The 19954-nt window shown below is 37.7% G+C and overlaps 1 protein-coding gene and 4 non-coding genes across 5 annotated transcripts; 3 read left to right on the top strand and 2 right to left on the bottom strand.

Annotated features, from left to right (window-relative positions):
* Positions 1-7075: 7075 nt before the first annotated feature.
* Trnas-cga (transfer RNA serine (anticodon CGA)) lies at positions 7076-7157 on the top strand. The gene has a single exon. It is a non-coding gene; the product is annotated as a tRNA-Ser (tRNA).
* A 4895-nt stretch (positions 7158-12052) lies between these two features.
* On the bottom strand, positions 12053-12126 carry Trnai-aau (transfer RNA isoleucine (anticodon AAU)). Its single transcript has one exon. It is a non-coding gene; the product is annotated as a tRNA-Ile (tRNA).
* Positions 12127-14879: 2753 nt separating this feature from the next.
* On the top strand, positions 14880-14953 carry Trnai-aau (transfer RNA isoleucine (anticodon AAU)). The gene has a single exon. It is a non-coding gene; the product is annotated as a tRNA-Ile (tRNA).
* A 1669-nt stretch (positions 14954-16622) lies between these two features.
* Positions 16623-19533, top strand: LOC141905363 (glutamate receptor 2-like). The gene is made up of 5 exons (XM_074794206.1): positions 16623-16685; positions 17082-17285; positions 17713-18548; positions 18864-19080; positions 19170-19533. Exons 1-5 carry the CDS (start codon positions 16638-16640, stop codon positions 19260-19262), a joined length of 1398 nt encoding a protein of 465 aa, XP_074650307.1. The 5' UTR covers positions 16623-16637; the 3' UTR covers positions 19263-19533.
* Trnas-aga (transfer RNA serine (anticodon AGA)) lies at positions 17461-17542 on the bottom strand. The gene has a single exon. It is a non-coding gene; the product is annotated as a tRNA-Ser (tRNA).
* Positions 19534-19954: the final 421 nt, after the last annotated feature.

Here is a 19954-nt window from a genome sequence, read left to right on the forward strand (position 1 = left end):
GTGAAGCGATGCATTGAATTTATTTCTTGGAATGTATCTCCTCATTCTCGCCGCACACCAGTCAGTGAGTGGTGTTGAGATGGATCAGCTGCCAGTATGATGGTGGTGATCATGGCCGTTTGGATAGAATTCACTGATATCACATTCATGCTATTGTTCCATATAAGGAGTTAAAACTTTGTTCACACAAAATTTTCAGAAGTAAGTAAATATTATTCTCTTTTTTTAATTATTTTTACGATGTTTAATGTATTTCACAAGATGACACATTCAGGATCCAGTTCCATATATTTCCTAGTTACAGTTAACTCTAAGCTAAAATCTGTTTATTTCCGATGTTTTTATTCAAATTTGACTCAGAACTATGAAACTGGATTCCGGAGAGTATCATGTATTAGAACATAAAAGAAACCTTTGTTTTGTGGAATTTCGGTTGACATTTTTACGGAATTCACTAAATTGATTTCTGCTTGTCACATATAAGGAAATGGCCTTGAAAATATTTATTGTTTTTCTCATTTTTCTATGTTTTGAAATGGGGAAAAACTGAAGGTTCTAAAAGGTGATAAATATAAATAAGGTGGTTGTGCACTATCCTCCTCAGAAAAGTCAATGCGTATTGATAATTTTTTGTAGTTTAATACATGGTCTTCTGAAAATGGTTTTGAGAATCCTCTCACAATAATCATCCCCCAACCCCTAAACAGATTATATTATTGATAAGTGTGTTTAATTACGTCTGACAGAAGGCGTGATTTCGACGTTGATAGATTTGTTGTTTCAACTGTACGCAAATAACCTGAAAGTTGTAAATTCAGAAATAGTCTTTTTTTTGTAACGTTGACGTTTAATCAAATTGATTGCACGCAGTTCGAATTAGAAAAAAAAACCTTTTCAATTTGAAGATTGAGGCGTCACGCGATTATTTATTATAGTGAAGAGAGATTAGGAAGGAGAGGCCTGCTGAGGGAACCTGCTGAGAGACTAAGTGATCTTTAATCAAACTCTCCGCGATCACATGATGAGGTATGCTGCTCATACACTGGTTTGTGATGTTGATTATCAAGGAACGGGTTGTTGGCCACTGGCAAGACAATCTCATGAACCACTACATGTTTTACCATCAGTCAGTTTCCCCACCACCTGACGCCACCAACTTTTCTAGTTCAAATTCGATTCACTTGACTTATGACATTTCAAAACTTTCAAATTTGTATTTAAATATGAAAAGAAATCCCGCCTTCACACTAGCACCACCTAGCGGATCCGCGTTAACCTCAGTAGCATTTTCCCGCTTAATCTCAAAACACTGAATTTGCACTAGTGCCACCTAGCGGATGGCCGATTGAAAATGAGAAATTGGAAATAGAAATTTGAAGAACACTGAGTTCACAGTAGCACCACCTAGCGGATCGATCTCGCGTTCACACTAGCGCCACCTAGCGGGTCTTCGATTGTTAGGTTCTCGGATGCCGATTTCCTCATCCGGTCCGCGATTCGTATAAATGTTTGGTTTCATGATGTATTCCGTGAATCGAAAGAAAAAAGATAATAAATTCACAACACGTAAAAATAGAACCGACGGTCTCTAAACACGACACGACCATGAAACAGCAATTCTGAGAATTATTTCCATAATCTAATGACGAGGAATGATACATCGAAACTAAGTTTATTATTGTGTGTGAGAGATGTGTAACATATCTAACTCGGTATGAATTGTTCAGAATCATAACCTGAGATAAGTTCTCTACGGGGACCAGTTTCATTATGCAGTTATACTGCGTTCTAACGCCATCGATTAGACCTGACAGAACATGGCGACCGGCGTTATTACCAGTGATGAAACAACACTCTGAGTCCGTGCTGCTGTTAAAACGATATAAAATCCTACACTTGAAATGAAAAGAGTCCGAAACATCATTTCCTTAAGCTAATGATTTATTCAACGTTTTGACTTCATCCTAATAGTCATCTTAAACTAGCAGTTAATTCAACATTCCTATTATATCCCTATTGTCATCTTCAGCAATGTAATTAGTGTAATAATTGAATTGAGAATGACAGAATTTTCATTGAATTTTTGTTAGATTTGTTCTTTCAAAATGTTGGCATTAACTCGTGACTCCTGACATTCAAAGTTTATTGATAACAGAATTTGTTGCTTTCCCGTGAAACCATTGTTACATTAAGTAGCTATGAATAACTTTGATAATGCATAGATTTAAGATTGATAAATTTAACCCATCAGGTAAAACAGAACGGGGTAGGTCTAGAGCCGAGTAGACCAGAAATGGAAAATGCATGTAAAAGATGACGTGTCAAGCTAGTGATGGATATGAGGTAACCTTGCTGCCGGCGACTCCACGCGATTCACTATTAGTCTGACAACCAAGAGATGGATTTGACAATAAAACTGCGTTTATATTCGAAAAGTGTCGACAGAGGAATTTGACATTATCAAAACTTGTTGAAAGCTAAATTCTCACTATCATTAGCCTTGAGATTCAAGGAACAATCTGGAAATCTGCCAAGCTCAGTCGATTCTTAAAAGATAGTTTAGCGACCAAGGTTTTTGACAAGTTTCTCCCAGTAAATTTATTGTGTTTTCTATTTTTATGCGTGATATTGTTATAGCGATCAAGTTACAGTTTATGGTGTTATTTGAGTCACCACTTAGAGGTGGCGGGTTCGAACTTTAATGTACCCGAACTATTCCGGGTTTGAGTCACGACTGAGACGATGATGGGTTCGAACCCCACAAACCCGTGCTATTTGATACAGACATATTGTCAGTGTTTCCTCAGCTGGTTTACTGATATAAGTCCTGGATGTGACGGTTCCTCTCTTGTGAAGTTCAACACGCTGTTGACAATAAATATTGTTTATGCACAAACCGAATCCATCAATCACGTGTTTATAAATTAATCGATGACGTCATATCCGTCAGCGTGAGAAAACAACGATCCATCATCTGGCGGTCGGTTTTTATAAAGACTATTTACACGAATTGACCTTCGATATAATGTAGCAGTAACACTCAATATGGTTATAGACTCTCTCTCTCTCTTTCTCTCCGTGGACACATCTGGGGTTATAGTCGTTAACACAGTGAAATATTACCATTTATTCTGATCATTGCGTTCATGGGTCCTGGGGACTTCTTTAAACGTGTCGTAGTTATCACCGTAGTTTCTCCGTGGTGGCTGTGATAGTTATTTCCATACCACACAACCGCGACTTTATCCTTAGGGTTAACTTTGACATCCGGTCTATAAAAAACTGGGTCATTGCTGATATTTTTTGTGGATTGTGAATTGTCTGATTGTAACCGTCGTTTGTTTGAATTTCTGGATGTAGAAAAAACATACCGCATATTCAGTTACACAATAAACACGGCCCGGGGCTGTGTGTGGTTTCCGTTCAGCTCATCTCGGGAACAGCTCCTCAGATTCCTCTGATGTCCACTCGTCTCGGGAACAGCTCCTCAGATTCCTCTGATGTCCACTCGTCTCGGGAACAGCTCCTCAGATTCCTCTGATGTCCACTCGTCTCGGGAACAGCTCCTCAGATTCCTCTGATGTCCACTCGTCTCGGGAACAGCTCTTCTGACTCAGATTTTGCCCATTCTGAAGGCGCCTGTTTAAATCAAACATTAAAATTAATCAATCGTCCATTGATTACGCCTAATTTCAGATCAGTTTGATTGATCATTGATTGGTTTTGTGTCTGGTTTAAACCAGACATTTACACAATACAATATAATGTGTTATTGTTAAAGACTGTGTCTATGTCTGAATTATGCATAGGGTGACATCTCTGTGTATGTTTCATAGGAGATTTTGCACAATCCTGACTAAAGATTTGTTTCTTTTCTTAAATCCCAATAGATGCATTACATTGTTAGATTAGTTATAGAACCAAAATGAGCTTACACTGGGCTTAAGCTGTTGGATTGGTTATATAACCAAAATTAACTTAAACCGGTCTGATTAAAGAGCTGAGGCCGAAAATTGTTGAACTGGATCCTGTAAATCTAGGAGAGTAAAGAGAATGAACTATTTAAATTGTCTTACGTTCAAGTCTAATCAACGTATAGATGAGATTCAGCGGGTTTCGAAGAAGTGCAGATGGCGGTCGTAAGGTATAAAGTCCTAGTGGTTATAAATAGATTCTCACATCACATCTCACTGCTATCACTGTTTAAGCACCTGAATATTAAGTTGCTAATCTATCAACTATTCGTATAAGCTGATTTTCAGTTCATGACTCTTACCAGATAAGCGTATCTAAGAAAGGACTTGCGGCATTTGCTTTTTTTCGGCTCACGACACAATGAACTATTCACATGGTAGAACATGGACGTTTGTAAATACTCGGCACCAAGTTCTCTACAGTTCTCAGTTAAAGTTAACTCTCTCTGAGTTCAATGAGTTGATTCTGAACTCAACTGCAGGGCATGGGGCTATCTTTTGGTGGCAAGTCTGTAGTACTGGTTGACAGACAAAACAATGACGTCACACGCAAGACCGCAATAAATTCCCTCAAAGCCCAAAAAATTGATTCCCCTCGAAGCTCTTATTTGTAATTTGTACGAATATTTAAACTCTTTTAAGTTTGGATATTATTGACTTCCTGTTCTGCTGTGTAGTAATGGAATCTCGTTTTTATTTAATGAAATGTACCGCGGTGGTTTAAGCCACGATGAGGAGTAGCCTCGAGGTCCGGCGCGACGCCGCCGTCGCCGCGCTGATCAATAACACCATACACCAGTAATATCTTACAGGAAGTAATGAATTACACGGATAGTCGTTCTCAGGGACGCGACGACGACAATTCCATCTTATTGTAATCAAAGAATCCTGACAGCTAAAGATTACGCTAATGTTTCATAAAGAAAGATTGAGATTAGTCGCTGCCAATAACTACAATCTAATCGCGTATGCCTCATAACAATATAACCTAATCATGAATACCTTTATAGAACTATTCACTTCATAATTCTTAAAAAGTGGACGCGATGGCGATGAAGTTTTTTTATGCACTTAAAGAATTGTTAGAATTTGTTATCAGTGGTTAATCATTTCAGTTCTAGGGCCCCGGTTCCACAGTTGTGTGAGGTGAGTTAAAAATCATTTAATACTTAATTTAATACTTGATGTTTCAACTAGAAAGTTGTAATCGCAATGGTTGTAAATATCATAATGTATTGAAATGGACCTCACATTGGTTCGCTGTAGAAAATGCTAGATTCGACAACGCTGAATGTGAATTTGTATATCTTACAAATCATGACGTTAAAAAAGAAGTGCTTGGAAATGATTGGTTGGAGGGCACAGGAGAGCAAACAGTTTTATGATTGTTGTATTTTATTTCGTCGAACCATCATTAGATTCATGGTGCATTTTATAGAATCTAACACTTCAGAAATCAATGATCATCACGTATCACTTCGTTTATCGAGATGTTCTCACATTTACGTCATTTATCTCTCGCGCCTTCTCGAATTACCTGTATAAACTTTACCGACCATCTCTCGGTCTACGTATAGTCGCATGGATTTGAATTTCAAATCACGACCGTTAATTAACCGTTACTGTAAGTGATTAACGAGTATCGGACATTGTAAGCTATTAATCTTTTTACGAGAAGAATTTCATCTCCTGCGGAAAAACTCGTTTTATCAAAGTGCAATTTTTATCATCGGTTAAAGATTCACTCAACCACGACTAAACATTGAAACCAGCGCCATCAAACGAGATTAATCAGAACTACAGTCGATGCATGTGTATCGTAGAAGACGCCGCCATGTTTGTTTGATGTCTCCGGCCCTCAGTCTAAAAGACATTTATCTAAAACCTCCATTTATTTGTCGTGTCAATACAAGTGTCTCTTACCATACATCGTCACCACCCTTCTCACACTCTCACTACTCTCACTGTTCTCACCCTTCTCACTACTCTCACTGTTATCACACTGACTGACGGTAAACGTATTGATAAGAAGACAAAACGTTTATTTCGATGCCACCAACCGATGGATATTGCAAGATTTGCTAATGTCACCTTAAAAATTCAATCAATATTCTATAACTGATTACTTGTGTTATTCCATGATTAAGATAGAAAAACAGTAAAGTTTTTTTATGCCACGACATTTTGTCTGTTGACGATTGCTGTTTAATAGGAATCTCGAAAGATTTGTTACTTTCGTTCATAACGATAGAATATCTATTTTGCTAACTTCATTGTGATGTGATTTATTTTCCGTGTTACACTTTTATAAAATCAATGAACCCATAGAATAAACATTAAAGATGTAATGATATCAAAAGGACTGCTTTGAAAAAACAAAGTTACGTAGCTTGTACAAGAAAAACAGCCATAAAGAAACGTAACACAGATAACTCATTATTCGTACGTTTTTACCTTCAAACCTACAAGCTTCACCTATAAAAAAGAAATGATCTTAAGGAAGACATTGAAGCCATGTATTTACTGCTGTCGAGGTCCTCCGTGTATTGTTTGTTTGAGAAGTCGGATGCTTCGTGTTATTCTGTGAAACTAATAAAACTAATAGAACTACTCCCATCGGAGACCGATCTATAATTGAAGCATCCACAAAATATTCTCCGATGCAAATACAACATCATAAAAAAACTACACGTCAACTAAGTGTCGAGTAACATGAATTACCAGACGGTGTGAAGCGAGTGCTTGGGTAAAAAAAAAAACGAACCGCGTCATTGAGGCGAAAATCTGTCGCATGACGACAGCGCTGTGACAAGATAAAGTTTTACAGCCCGTTTAAATAGCAGCAGCGTCTGATGATCTGAGAGTCATTGCTAACTGATTGAACCGTGTCACTGTGCGCTACACGTTTACTGTTGAATATACCACTTCGGATACTGGGACGCTGAAGAGCTGATATCTATGATCGGGATTACAAGTGAGATCCGTACGAGCTTCTTTCAAGTTTTCGGACTCTCAAAATTATGCTTTATCCAGCCGCTATATCGCAAGCTGTCGCCATGTCAATCCGTTCTAAATCGATGACTTAGGCTAATGGTCAACAAGCTGCGATGGCCGAGAGGTTAAGGCGTTGGACTCGAAATCCAATGGGATCTTCCCGCGTAGGTTCGAACCCTACTCGCAGCGTGTCGCGTTTTGCAACTTTTGATTATTATATTTTATAATTAAATTGTGCGAATATTTGAAATTGTTCAACTTGATATTTTCATTTCCTTTAAAATCGTAGATCATCCTAGTTCGTTATAACGAGGTTCTGTAGCGAGTTCTGCATTTGAGTTTGACGTGGGTCAGAATTTTAAATATTTGTGATTTATATTTTCAGATTGAAAGAACCTCGTGATCAAAGAACATTTTAACGTCAGCAAGAAAGAAAAGATGACCGAAAAAAACTCAACCGTTCAGATGTTAGTAACAACGTTAACGCTTGGCGGCAACAACGTCACGTCCAATCAATCAAACGACGTAAACGTAACGCTAATAACCCGAAGCTTTGATTGTAAGTCTCACGTCCAGGATCCGACGTTAGAAAACGCTTGGGTTTTATACATGACGGATATTATACTGATGTTAGTATCAATGATCGGTTGTTTGCTATTGTTGTGTTTAGTAGCACGAAACTCGTGGCAAGTGAGGACGCCAACAAACGTGCTTATAACGTCGTATCTAATCAGCGATATTCTTATGTCGTGTTTGGTGATTCCGTTACACATGGTATTAATAACGTCAGCTAACGCTTGTTTGAACGTACACGCCTGTAAGTTCTATCAATACGGAACCAGCACGTTATCGATGGCCGCCATCTACACCGTATTTTTAATCATGTTCGATTCGTTTTACGGATTGAGTTTCAGCGTTAAACAAACGTTTAAAGAGAATTTCTGCACTTTTTCGTTAAGTTTCGTTTGGTTTTTCGCGTTAGCTTACAGCATCTGGACTCTAGTGTTATACTCGCCGGTTCGTCCGACCGCTGCTGTTAACGGAACCCTTGTCTCTCAATGCGGATTCTCGGTAACTTTCTTCTCGTACGGTTTAGTCTACTCGATAATCGATATAATGGTTATGCTAATTATTCCCGATACGATGATAGTTTTATTGTTCATATTCATTTTTACGATGATTCGGGGAACGAAAAGTTCACCGGAACTTTACGAGACCGTACGAATCGGAGCCATCCTTACTTTGATCTATACGATCACGTACCTACCACGTGCTGTTATACAATTCGGTGACGCCTTGAATTTGACCTTGAACGTGTTCGGAGACCGGACGACGATTTACGTACTGGAAATGTGGCAGTTTTTGAGGGCGCCTTTAAACTTTCTGGCGTTCGTTATTACGCGTAAAGATATAAGAGATAGTTTACTGACACGTGATACGTATCGTAACAGTTCCAGACAGAGTTGGTTGACTTGTTTAGAGGAGGAAGAAGAGGAGAATGATGAGAATAACGATGATACGCAGGGATATTCTCGTGTAGCATCAGTTGAAGTTCACTTGTTAGATAACAGTCTAGACACAACCCTTTAAATATATCAAACATCAAACTCTGGTCTCACAAATCTAATTACTATTTGTCTGCGATCATTTGAAGCTGTCGCTGTAATGATAATAATAATAGTATTTGACGTATGTGCTGAAAATGTGAAGGCTGTCATTAGTGACCAATCATTATGACCAGTCGTGAAAACTGAATCTCTCTGGACTGGGTTGTCTCGAATCTCCCCACACTGGTGGTCTCGAATCTCCCCACACTGGTGGTCTCAAATCTCCCCACACTGGTGGTCTCGAATCTCCCCATACTGGTGGTCTCGAATTTCTGCCTGGACTGATGGTATTGTATCTGCCTGGACTGGTGGTTTTGTATCTGCCTGGACTGGTGGTCTTGTATCTGCCTGGACTGGTGGTTTTGTATCTGCCTGGACTGGTGGTCTTGTATCTGCCTGGACTGGTGGTCTTGTATCTGCCTGGACTGGTGGTCTTGATTCTGCCTGGACCGGTGGTCTTGTATCTGCCTGGACTGGTGGTCTTGATTCTGCCTGGACCGGTGGTCTTGTATCTGCCTGGACTGGTGGTCTTGATTCTGCCTGGACTGGTGGTCTTGTATCTGCCTGGACTGGTGGTCGTCTTCAGTTGGTATCACGATTAAATATACATGTATTATTTGTTTTATTGTATTTTTCGATGAATTTACAATAAAAGAATGACATAAACTACATGATAATTGTTAAATGAAACGCTTGAAGATACGACAGTGACAAGGATGCTGTTATTTCTATAGGGCAAAGTATCCTGCAGATATAAGCTGTTCAATCTCATATTGACCCGTAGAATCTATCAACATCATATAGTTGACTCCAAGAATTCAACTTTAGAAACTAATTCATATGAAGTACAACATCCATCTGTCATTGTTTCGTTTAGGTAGACACACGCCATTTTCTCTGATAACACGTTAGCTGAAGATCACATATCATCTCCCCACACTCAGCGGAAATTGTCTCGAATTTATCCCGACAATATCCTTCATGTGTGACAGTCTCATATAGTCCTAACTAATACGAAATGGATGGTCGTTTTAGATATGAAAGTAAGGATCAAATATTGTCAGTGATTGATACTGTTTCAATGTCAGTGAACCTGTAGACACGTGCAGTACCTGACATTAAAAAGCTATGTGAATGTCATTGATACAGTTTTCAAGAGATTTCTTCAGTAATTGATCTCCCATAAACTAACATATACATATATTACTGTCAGATCTGAACAGTGAGGTAAATATAATATCCAACGTTTATACAACAATTTCGTCTGATAGGATTAACTCGAATTGACCAAGTGTAAAACTGATTGGGGATGTACTCTAGGTGCTTTACCGGCGATATCGAATTAGCCTAGTTTCAATATAACCTTGAGGAGTGCTTCTCCCTCTCTCTCTCTGGTGACCTGAGGCTTTTCGGAGTACTCCCTGTTGATGCACGTGGACCCTGATTAACTAATCAAATCACAATTTTCTCAGAAGACAGTTTTGAATGTACGCCTATACGCTCAACACGGTGTACCAGTAATCGTGACAGCAAATAGAGATCTATTGAATAAAATACAACACCCAAATATGTGTACAAATTACAAATCAGAGATTGAGGTATTTTCTGCATATTGAGTATCCACGAACCAGTTTCAGCCGTTGTTAAGATTTGATTCATCCCCCAATTGAAATTAACGAAATATAGAGTCTTAAAAATATCAGATCCAGAATTTAAACAAACAAACAAACTTAAACATCTTTAAAAACATCATATCAGAATTTTATACAGACATTATAAACAACAGGTACACGGCTAAAAACTGTAGGATGCATATTTTCTATTCACGACAGATACGTGAGAGACAAACTGTGATACATTCAGTATGGAGTCTTATTGCGTCTGTGACGCGGTCTAACAAAGATTTATATGTCATATATCAGAGAATCACTCATAAATATGATATAAATCACCCGCAGTTGGAAAAACTAATCTCACTGTGCCCGAGACTGAGGAGAGTGGACTGAGGGGTGAGAGGAGAGAAAGGAGAGATGGGGAGTGAGGGGGAGAGGGGTGAGAAGGGGATAGGAGGAGCAGAGGTTTAAGGGGGGGGGGGATAAAATGAGGAGAGATAAGGTAGCTCGAGGCAGAACACAAAAATACTGACCAAATAAATCAAAATGTCAGATGATTCTGAAAAAAGACATTCGTTTCTCTTATATTTTTGTTGAATTGATTTTCTTTTATCTGCAGCAAACACCAACCACAGATTTAATGATGCGACCAGTAATAAAATGGATGGATATCATACAATATTCATCTCTACAACTCTCAATATATTACATAATCCCGCAAATATATCCATAACTGAGACACCGCGTATCGAAAACCGTTGAAAATTGCTTTTATGATTTTTAGAAAGGGATAATATGTGAATTCGAAGCTGATCGCAGATGCGTTAAAATGTGGTAGATGGCGGGCAGGTGAATGTACCATAACTGATCTGATCGCCGTCAGGTGGCAAATGAGTGTTCGTTTGAAACTCGTGATTAACTCGTGTGAATACGATCAGTTAGGTGGTGATACGGGTGACTGGACAGTGATAGACACCACCTCACTCCGGATTATGGCTTTATTCTATTGCACTTGTTTTATCTTCGTCTTCATATTTCTAGCAGCTGATTTCGTTGCCGTAGCTGCACTGGTTGGAGTACCGAAAATCAAAATAGGTTTGTACGAAATATCTGTTCATCAATTCGAAATGCAAGAAGTTTATTAATCACTCTGGTTTTGCTAGATATTAGATAATGTTATCTAACAATGAATTGACTCATCAAAAACAGTGATGTATTAAATTGAATGTAGTAATGCTAATCATTAGAAAGTGCACTGAAACAAACCTAACCACGACTTGTTTTGAAGTGAATAACAAAAGGAGATTTGCGAACGAATGAATTTTATTTCTATATAAATATTTGAATAATAGTTACAATATAGAACGTTTACAGAATATGATTTATCATGAGGACACACCACCAAGTACAGATACTGCACCACCGAAAGAAGGGGGTCTACCCCAAAAATTGTGATAATCGTAAACGATTTTAATCACACTTAACATAATGGTAATAATCATCAAAATGGTGAAAATATATGGATATTCGGCTAATAAAGGGGATATTATTTTACAACACTGAAAACATGTTCGTTACGGAGGTTTGGTTAATGCGTTTTGTTTGCATGAACACATGAACGGACTGCTACTGCAGCTGGTGCTGTTGGGTCAATTGTGTTTGTTTCGCCCTGGAAATTGGTTACAAATTACGCATAATGCAAAATGACATAATTACATACGTACATCGCAGCTCCACAGTAGCCTAACACAGCTGTTGAAATCACTTAATTATAACCACCATTTACCCTACAATTAACACAATGATTTCTCTAGTTATTTCGTAAAAACAAAATTCCAGTAGCGTTCGCAAAAATATGTTATAGTGGCCAGTGTGGGGGTCGAACCCACGACATTCGCGTTATTAGCACGACGCTCTAACCGACTGAGCTAACCGGCCAATCTGTCAATATCGGTTTGCATTAAGCAATTGTACAATGACAAAAATATGCAAAATATATGCAAATACTGCTTTTAAAATGAGACATTATTTATTCGATACTTGTTTACTGAAATACTGAGCCTCGTTAATCGGTAGTACATGTCATTGACTAATTAGATAGATTGAGACATCGGTCAGAGAATTAATTATTCACGGGTTCAATTCTGGTAGAGATCTTTTCCCAATAGAAACTTTCATTATTTATGAAGCCTAAATGTACTGATAATAATCTTGTATTTGATGAAGTTTGTGAGGGTTAGTATTGGGTTAATCGTTCTCTACTGAATTGTGGGGTCAATCACGAGCGCGTGGTACATCACTTCAATTAACGTTACAGGCATAGTGACGCCACCGGACTCCCCCTGGCGGCGGACTATTCTCGACGCTTACAGAAGACTGACGTCCAGTTACGAAATCAACGAACATTTGATAACGATTCAATCTTTCGAGTTCATCGATAAAAATGGTATCAAAAATGCGAATTCTCGTAAGTTATATTTCGTTCTATTCAATGCGTTTGTTTGTTTATACATCTTTATTTATAAGTTCAGTTGATATTCCACCTATATTCAGCTAATGAACTAACAGTGTGTTTTTTACTCCCACCCCGACTAAACCCACGCGTATATCAATGATTTTCTTGTTAAGCCAACTATAGGTTTATTAATAAATTAATTATAAACATTTTGCTGTTAGCTGTAGCCCTTAAGCTGTATGTAAATGAATTGATGCAAAATTTCTCCCGATAAAGATTGTTTTACCTGTTTAGAAAAGAAAAAAAAATGAATGGAAACTCGATCGTGTAAAATGTTTTGTTGTAAAAACACATCATTTCCAAGGGAAAGATAGTTTTGACAATCAGCAGTCTGTCGATATTTACAGCAATTTGTGTTTTTATACTCGCTCTGTTTTCAAAATTGCGACAATCAATGAATACATCCTAAGTACATCGTAAATACACGTTTCTCTTGTTTAATACCCAGCGTATGATAGAACACAGGCATACATTAATCATATGGCTAATTAACAGGTTATTGGATGTTTGCAATGAATTAGAATTCAGTGACAGTTGTCAACATCATAAACTCAAGATAAATTTACGTTTAGAATACAAATTAATGGTTTAAAAGTGTTTGATATTTTGTTGATTTAACGCATTGTATATTTGTGAAATAGAAAGGAAAGTAAATATTTAACGAAATTCCCTTCAATTCTCACTTTTTATATATAGCAACATTGAGCATGTTTATGTGTTTTGAATACAATATCAATTATCTGAATGTCATTTGATATGCATATTTTATTGCAAAATTTTCAACTTTTAAAAGTTATCCACCACTAATAATTCAAAGATTTTACTATATCTTTTTATGCTGAACAAATAAGTCAGGTAACAAAAGTTTTGCCGGACATTTTTCAGCATTCCAATATTGAGTGCTCCTATTGATGGACACCTCAACATTCAACCTGAAATCTTTCTCATCTGATGTTCCTTTTTTCGTATGCTTTCACCGTTTTTACTCACCAGATATGATCGTTTGAAAATTTGGTTAACAAAACTTTTGTTATCTGACTTTTTTTCTGGTTCAGCATAAAGCTCCATTCTGACTGCTTCGTGAGATTCGACTTTTTTTAGTTTGCCTTATATTCTATCGCTTTTCAGTTGATCGAGTTTGTTCGGCTCAATGTAACTTATTATCTAAAGGTAAGTTTGATATAAGTTCAATTAATAACTCTGATATAGGTCTTTATTGTGCTTATTGATTATTCAATCTATTTATCATTGCAATATTTCTATCGATGTTTATGATGTTAATGTTTACCTGTGGATGAACCCGCGAATAACTATTTATTGTAACCATTCATGGTATTTATCCAACTATTCAGCAACTGTACCGTGAATCTAAATGCAGAACTGGCGTTAGTGAACGTATTGTAAAAAGAGAAGATAATTCATAATTCATGAAATAATTTTCTATAAGTCTAAAACATCAATCGAAATAGATTTGAATAGAAACGAAACATCAATCATTGCCTCATTCTATCAACAGAGGCCACTTTTTCATGAACCGCTATTACAGAATCGTGTTTCCCAATTTGGCTCACGCATTTTGTTATGTTATTTACATTATGAATCAATCCGCTGTGGAATGTGTGATAATGGATTCGACCAATTTCGTGTGTGTAAAAATGACTGTAGAGTTTGATGTGTGTTTATTTCAGTGGCGAGAAGTTTACGGGATCAGAATGTATCGATAGTAATTGGTCCGTACAGTGAACTGATTAAAGATGTAGTAGAAACTGTACATATTCCATACCTGGTCGTAGATGAACAACCTACAGAAACTAAACATAGCAGTGATTCATACGTTTACAAATTAATGCCGTCACAATTTGATGTTCTGAAAGCCACAGTTGAAGACGTCATCAAGAAACACAACTGGAAAGAAGTGTCTGTTATATATGATGGTTTAGATGGTAAGGATTAGCAGTTTGCTTGATCCTGGTGGAATGACGTCCAATATGACGTATTTTAGATGATGGCTATACCTCCATCTCTATCTCTCCCTCCCTCTTCCTCTCCACGTCTTCCTCTGTGGAGTCAATTAATGGAAATTAAACAGTTTGACGCTTGATCTAAAAGTACTTATATTTACGTTAGGTCCATTGAACAGTGCGCTCAGATTTTCCTGATTGCCAGCATGTATCTAGGCCGGTTAGCTCAGCTGGTTAGAGCGTCGTGCTAATAACGCGAATGTCATGGGTTCGAGCCCCATACTGGCCACAATATATTTTTAGGAAAATCATTTTCAACCGATCGCATCATTGATGTTCTAGATTTTTTCTAAACAACTTTGTTCCTCGTTAGTCGATGTCCATCATGCTTTTGTCCAAATTTCATTTTTGTGATAGCCAATCATTTCCTTTGTAACATTTATTTTCTTCAGGTCTAGCATTAATAGGGTATCTACTAACCCATATTCCTGATCAGAAAACTCGGCTAACGCAATTCACAAATGATCTGTCGTCTGACGAATTGAGAAAGCGATTAATTTATGTGAGACAACAGAAAACTAAGAACATAGTGGTAGCATGTCAGTATGAGAGGATACCAGCTATACTGAATACAGTAAGTCTATCAAACTCATCATCATCATCTGAATGATTATCTTTTTTTTTGTCGGGAGTTAAAAAATTGTTGAAGGGTCTATGAAAATAAGAAGAACACCATAAACTTTTCAATTGTAATCTGTCTATGTGAACCTGACTCTAAGTATCAAGATAGTTTGAAGAAAATCTTTTTTAGTTGTGGTTGTAGAGCCCCGTGATGAACCTTTCAAATATATTGACAATGCCATCACCACAGCATCCATTATAGATTCCAATCTCAAATTGTATTCTTTTAAAATTTCTTTCCTTCGCGTTTCCATCATTGTGTTATGTTTAATTACTCCGTGATTGAGTACCTAAGAGTACTCAATTGAACAGAGCTCTCACCGCAGTTTTATTGACAGTTACAGCATTACTTCATTACAGGCAATGGAGTTAAGTATGTTGACGTATCATTATCAGTGGGTTTACGCAACAATGGTTTGTATCAGTATCATTATCATCAGGAATATCTACTATTTACTTCATCTTAACGTTCTAACGCTTATCACGTGTTACAGGACCCAGAGAGAACCGATCTGACCCCATGGGCCGATACAGGGGTCAACATGACGTCATTCAGGCTTAATCAATATCCCAGAACCCGACGACGGCCTACTACTAACGTAGCGAAGTCAAGGTTACAGCTAGACCACGCTATCACAGAAGATGCTCTTTGCGTAGTAAAGAATATGTACAATACAGCGAGGAAGTTATTCGGCTGCAAAACGTCTACGAATTGCTGGATTTCTGGTAGAAACTTAAATACTATCAATGTTAAGGTGCGCCTAAACTTACTTCTTAACTGATATTTCACAGGCTGTTTCCAATTAAAGATCTAACACGTATTTTGTGTTTTTAGTTTAAGGGTATTACTGGAAATGTTGAATTTGATGCTTCTTTGAAGAGAACGAACCTAACGCTAGACGTGATTGGCTTGAATTCAACCGGTCTTTCAAAGGTTAGATAATGAGATGCTTAAAAAGTGGTTTAGTTATAGTAATCCATTTGAATCCGCTTTCACACTTCTTGGTTGAGATTAGACTCCAGGGCGAATCCATTGGAAATGCACTCCATTGACTCTGAAGTCAAATTCATCCAATAACTTTGGACTTGGTCCTGATAAATGCCGCAGTAATAATGTAATTATGTAAATTTTGATGACCAGCAATCCAACGGTTTACATTAACCATCTGTTAAGCCTTGATGATAATTGTCTTCTTTTGTAGAAAGGAAAATGGATTCAATTCGGAGGAGGAAGTGTTGATGATCGTTTGAGATTAGTTCCCCGCAATCGACCGGTTTCTTTATCAACTCGAATGAATCCGTTGGGTCGAGGTACATTAGCTCGAGTCGTTACTATACTTGTAAGTAGTCAACACCATCTAGTCAGTTTCGTCAAAATATCAAAGATGGCCGCTTGTGGTAGAATAAGTTTAAATTCAAGTTTAAGTTTATTTGACCGAATGAAAAATATATGGAGAGATAAAGAAAAGAGAACACAAAACATACAATTAATGTATATTCACGTTTCCCAGTTCTGGGCCCAGTTTCAAGGATGACAAAATGAACCTCTGGCTTTGTAAAACTGGGCCCACGGTCCTATTCAATTTGTGAATGATTCTACCGTAATATTGTGCTCATCAAAATGGTTATCTCGATCAATCTTGATAATAGTGATGATAATTTTCTTTGTTTCGTGGAGAACCCTAAATGCCTTTATGAGTTGTCACTTTTACATTGATTTACATTTTCTATATTAGGAGAAACCATTTGTGATGTTAAAGGAAAATCATCAGTACATGAAAGGCAATGATAGATACGAAGGATATCTGATAGACATGCTACAAGAGATTGCTGATATTATAGGATTTCAATACGAGTTGTACGAAGTTCCTGATGGTAAATTTGGCAGCAAAGACGACAATGGAAACTGGAATGGAATCGTACAAGAGTTAATTACTGGAGTGAGTATGCAACATTTACATACACATAAATTTGGCTTTTGTTGGTAAAAATGGTATCAATTCAAGTTCATCTCTACCGCGGTGGCTGTAACCTTCGATCAATCATCTCTTGGAATAATCATTCACCCCAAAGTTACTTACAGCAAAAATAAAGAGCTACAGGTCAAAATATATTCGCTGCGAGTAGGGTTCGAACCTACGCGGGAAGATCCCATTAGATTTCTAGTCTAACGCCTTAACCACTCGGCCATCGCAGCTTGTTGACCACTTGCCAAAGTTACCCATTTTGAACGTATTGACATGGCCACAGCTTGCGACATAGCGAATGGATTCGAAATTCGAGAGTGCGAATACTTGAAACAATCTCGTACGGCTCTCTCTTGTAATCCTGGCACAATTCATTGAATAATATTTTCATATATTTCAGAACGCGACTATGTCTTTAGCTACGATGTCGATCTCAGTAGAGCGAGAACAGACGATCGACTTTACGAAACCGTTCGAGGATTTATACATTACGATCCTGTTACGTCGACCACAGAAAGAAAATTATCTTCTGCAGTTTCTAGATCCGTTACATTATCTAGTTTGGATACTGATTCTGGTGGCTTTGGTCGCAACGAGCGTTCTTATGCTTATCATTGATAAACTTGTGCCGAACAACGAGAACGACCCGGACGGACCCAGATACAATCTGAAGGAGAGCTTATGGTTCTTTTATGGTTCGTTGGTACAGGCCGGTGCGGAGACGACTCCTAAAACCTATTCCGGAAGGGTTCTAGGAAGTGCGTGGTGGTTCTTCTCGCTTATACTTATTTCATCGTACACGGCGAATCTTGCCGCATTTCTTACCGTCATCAAAATTTCGAGTCCGATCAAAGAAATTCCTGATCTTGGAAATCAAAATAAAATCCGTTACGGCACGGTTAAGAACAGTCGCACGGCTGACTTCTTCAAGAAGTCAAACTCGGAGATTCTGCGAAAAATGTGGATCCAAATGTCGCAGGTTTATCCGGATAGTATGGTCGAGAATAGTAACGCTGGAATCGAGAAAGTACTCGATGAGAATTATGCATTTCTGTGGGATCTACCTGTGAATATGTACACGGCTACTAAACTATGTGATACTATGGTGGTCGGTGGTCCATTCGATAGGAAGCATTACGGTATAGGGGTACCTCGTGGCGCCGCCTATCGGGATGACCTTACTATGGCCATCTTGAAGCTGAATGAACGCGGCAAACTCAGCACTTTGAAGAAAAAGTAAGATTTTATCAATTGAGAGTTCGAATGTTTGGTTTTCGTCGGCATGTGTCATGTCTATCAGGCCAACAATTATGAAGAAAAACTAAGAGAGAGGTGACGTTTCGACTCAATTTAATGAGCCAATTCTTAAAAACATTTTTAAAACAGTTCTGAAAATAGCTCATCGAATTGACTCGAAGCTTCACTACTCCTCTTTAGGTTTTTCTTCATAATCACCGGTTTCTTCATCAACTCTATTATAGACAATTACTAACGTGTCAACATTTACGATGTTTGTCTAAATTCTTGGAATTTTGATGTTATTTTTCACAGATGGTGGAGTACAAGTAAATGCGGCGACCCGCGAGCAATAGAGTCAAGTAGTACAACTACAGAACTAGAAATAGGAAACGTTGCCGGTGTTTTTATCGTGTTGGCTTGTGGCGTTACGTTAGCGTTACTTATATCATTGTTAGAACGAGCATTCTTACGTCTACGTCGCCAACGTAAACGCGGCAAAGATGGCGGAAAGATTAGTCCAACGAAATCAGTAAGTTTCAGTCCTGGTACATCAGACACCACTAAGGTTCTCGGTGATTTCTAGAGATGATCACTGATGTTCTTTATTCTAAATTTCAGAGTAAACTAATGAAAAGAACAACTTCGTCTGATAGCGAGAATTACGTTACTGATATCTACGGAAATCTAATACCGCATGAAACTACTCTGTAAAGAATACCATCGACCATAACAACAACATTAAGGACCAATACATAGTACATATCTACGGAGAAATTGATATTTGTGATGTGAATGACATTCTGTCTGACCCAGTTTATCGAGTATTTTGTTTCTATGACGTTGTATCTGCCTATATTGTGCTATATTGTTAATACCTCTTACGGAAATCTACTACCCAAATCAGATTGATTGATATTCGAAATGCGGACGTTCGATGTACATTCTGTGAGATAAATCTGATTGATTGATATTCAAGGTACATTTTGTGAGATTAACCTTTTTGAGATACAAACTGAGATAATAGTGATCGGTTTTAAAACTTCAAACCAACGTTTCCTAATCAACCAGGATCTAATTTCACAGTTGTCGGTAAGAATTCGATTCTACAACAGTTACAACATTGGAAATGAGCAATTCTTTACTTAAACTTTACTAACGTCAAACTCAACCGACATCTGTGGAAACTAAGTCCGCAGTATTTGGTCAGGGGAGGTGACCTATATACATCTTTATTGCGTGTGTATTTAATTATTTTATAATAAATGTGAATAAATTATGTTCTTGTATCTTTGTGAATGTGTTTTGTAGTAAATTGAATGTTGAAATTTCTAAATAAATTAACATAAATCAAATCTTTCATGTTACTAGTTTAATTTCAATCTCTGAACAAACTCTACTATGGC

This window comes from Tubulanus polymorphus, chromosome 5 (genome assembly GCF_964204645.1).
Source record: "Tubulanus polymorphus chromosome 5, tnTubPoly1.2, whole genome shotgun sequence".
NCBI lineage: Eukaryota > Metazoa > Nemertea > Palaeonemertea > Tubulaniformes > Tubulanidae > Tubulanus > Tubulanus polymorphus.

Excerpts from the sequence above, each read along its gene's own strand:
- LOC141905363 (XM_074794206.1), top strand. The coding sequence starts at position 16,638 with ATGAATCCGTTGGGTCGAGGTACATTAGCTCGAGTCGTTACTATACTT. Across the intron at positions 17,286-17,712 it reads TACAAGAGTTAATTACTGGA|AACGCGACTATGTCTTTAGC; the intron begins GTGAGTATGCAA and ends CATATATTTCAG. Across the intron at positions 19,081-19,169 it reads AGATTAGTCCAACGAAATCA|AGTAAACTAATGAAAAGAAC; the intron begins GTAAGTTTCAGT and ends TCTAAATTTCAG.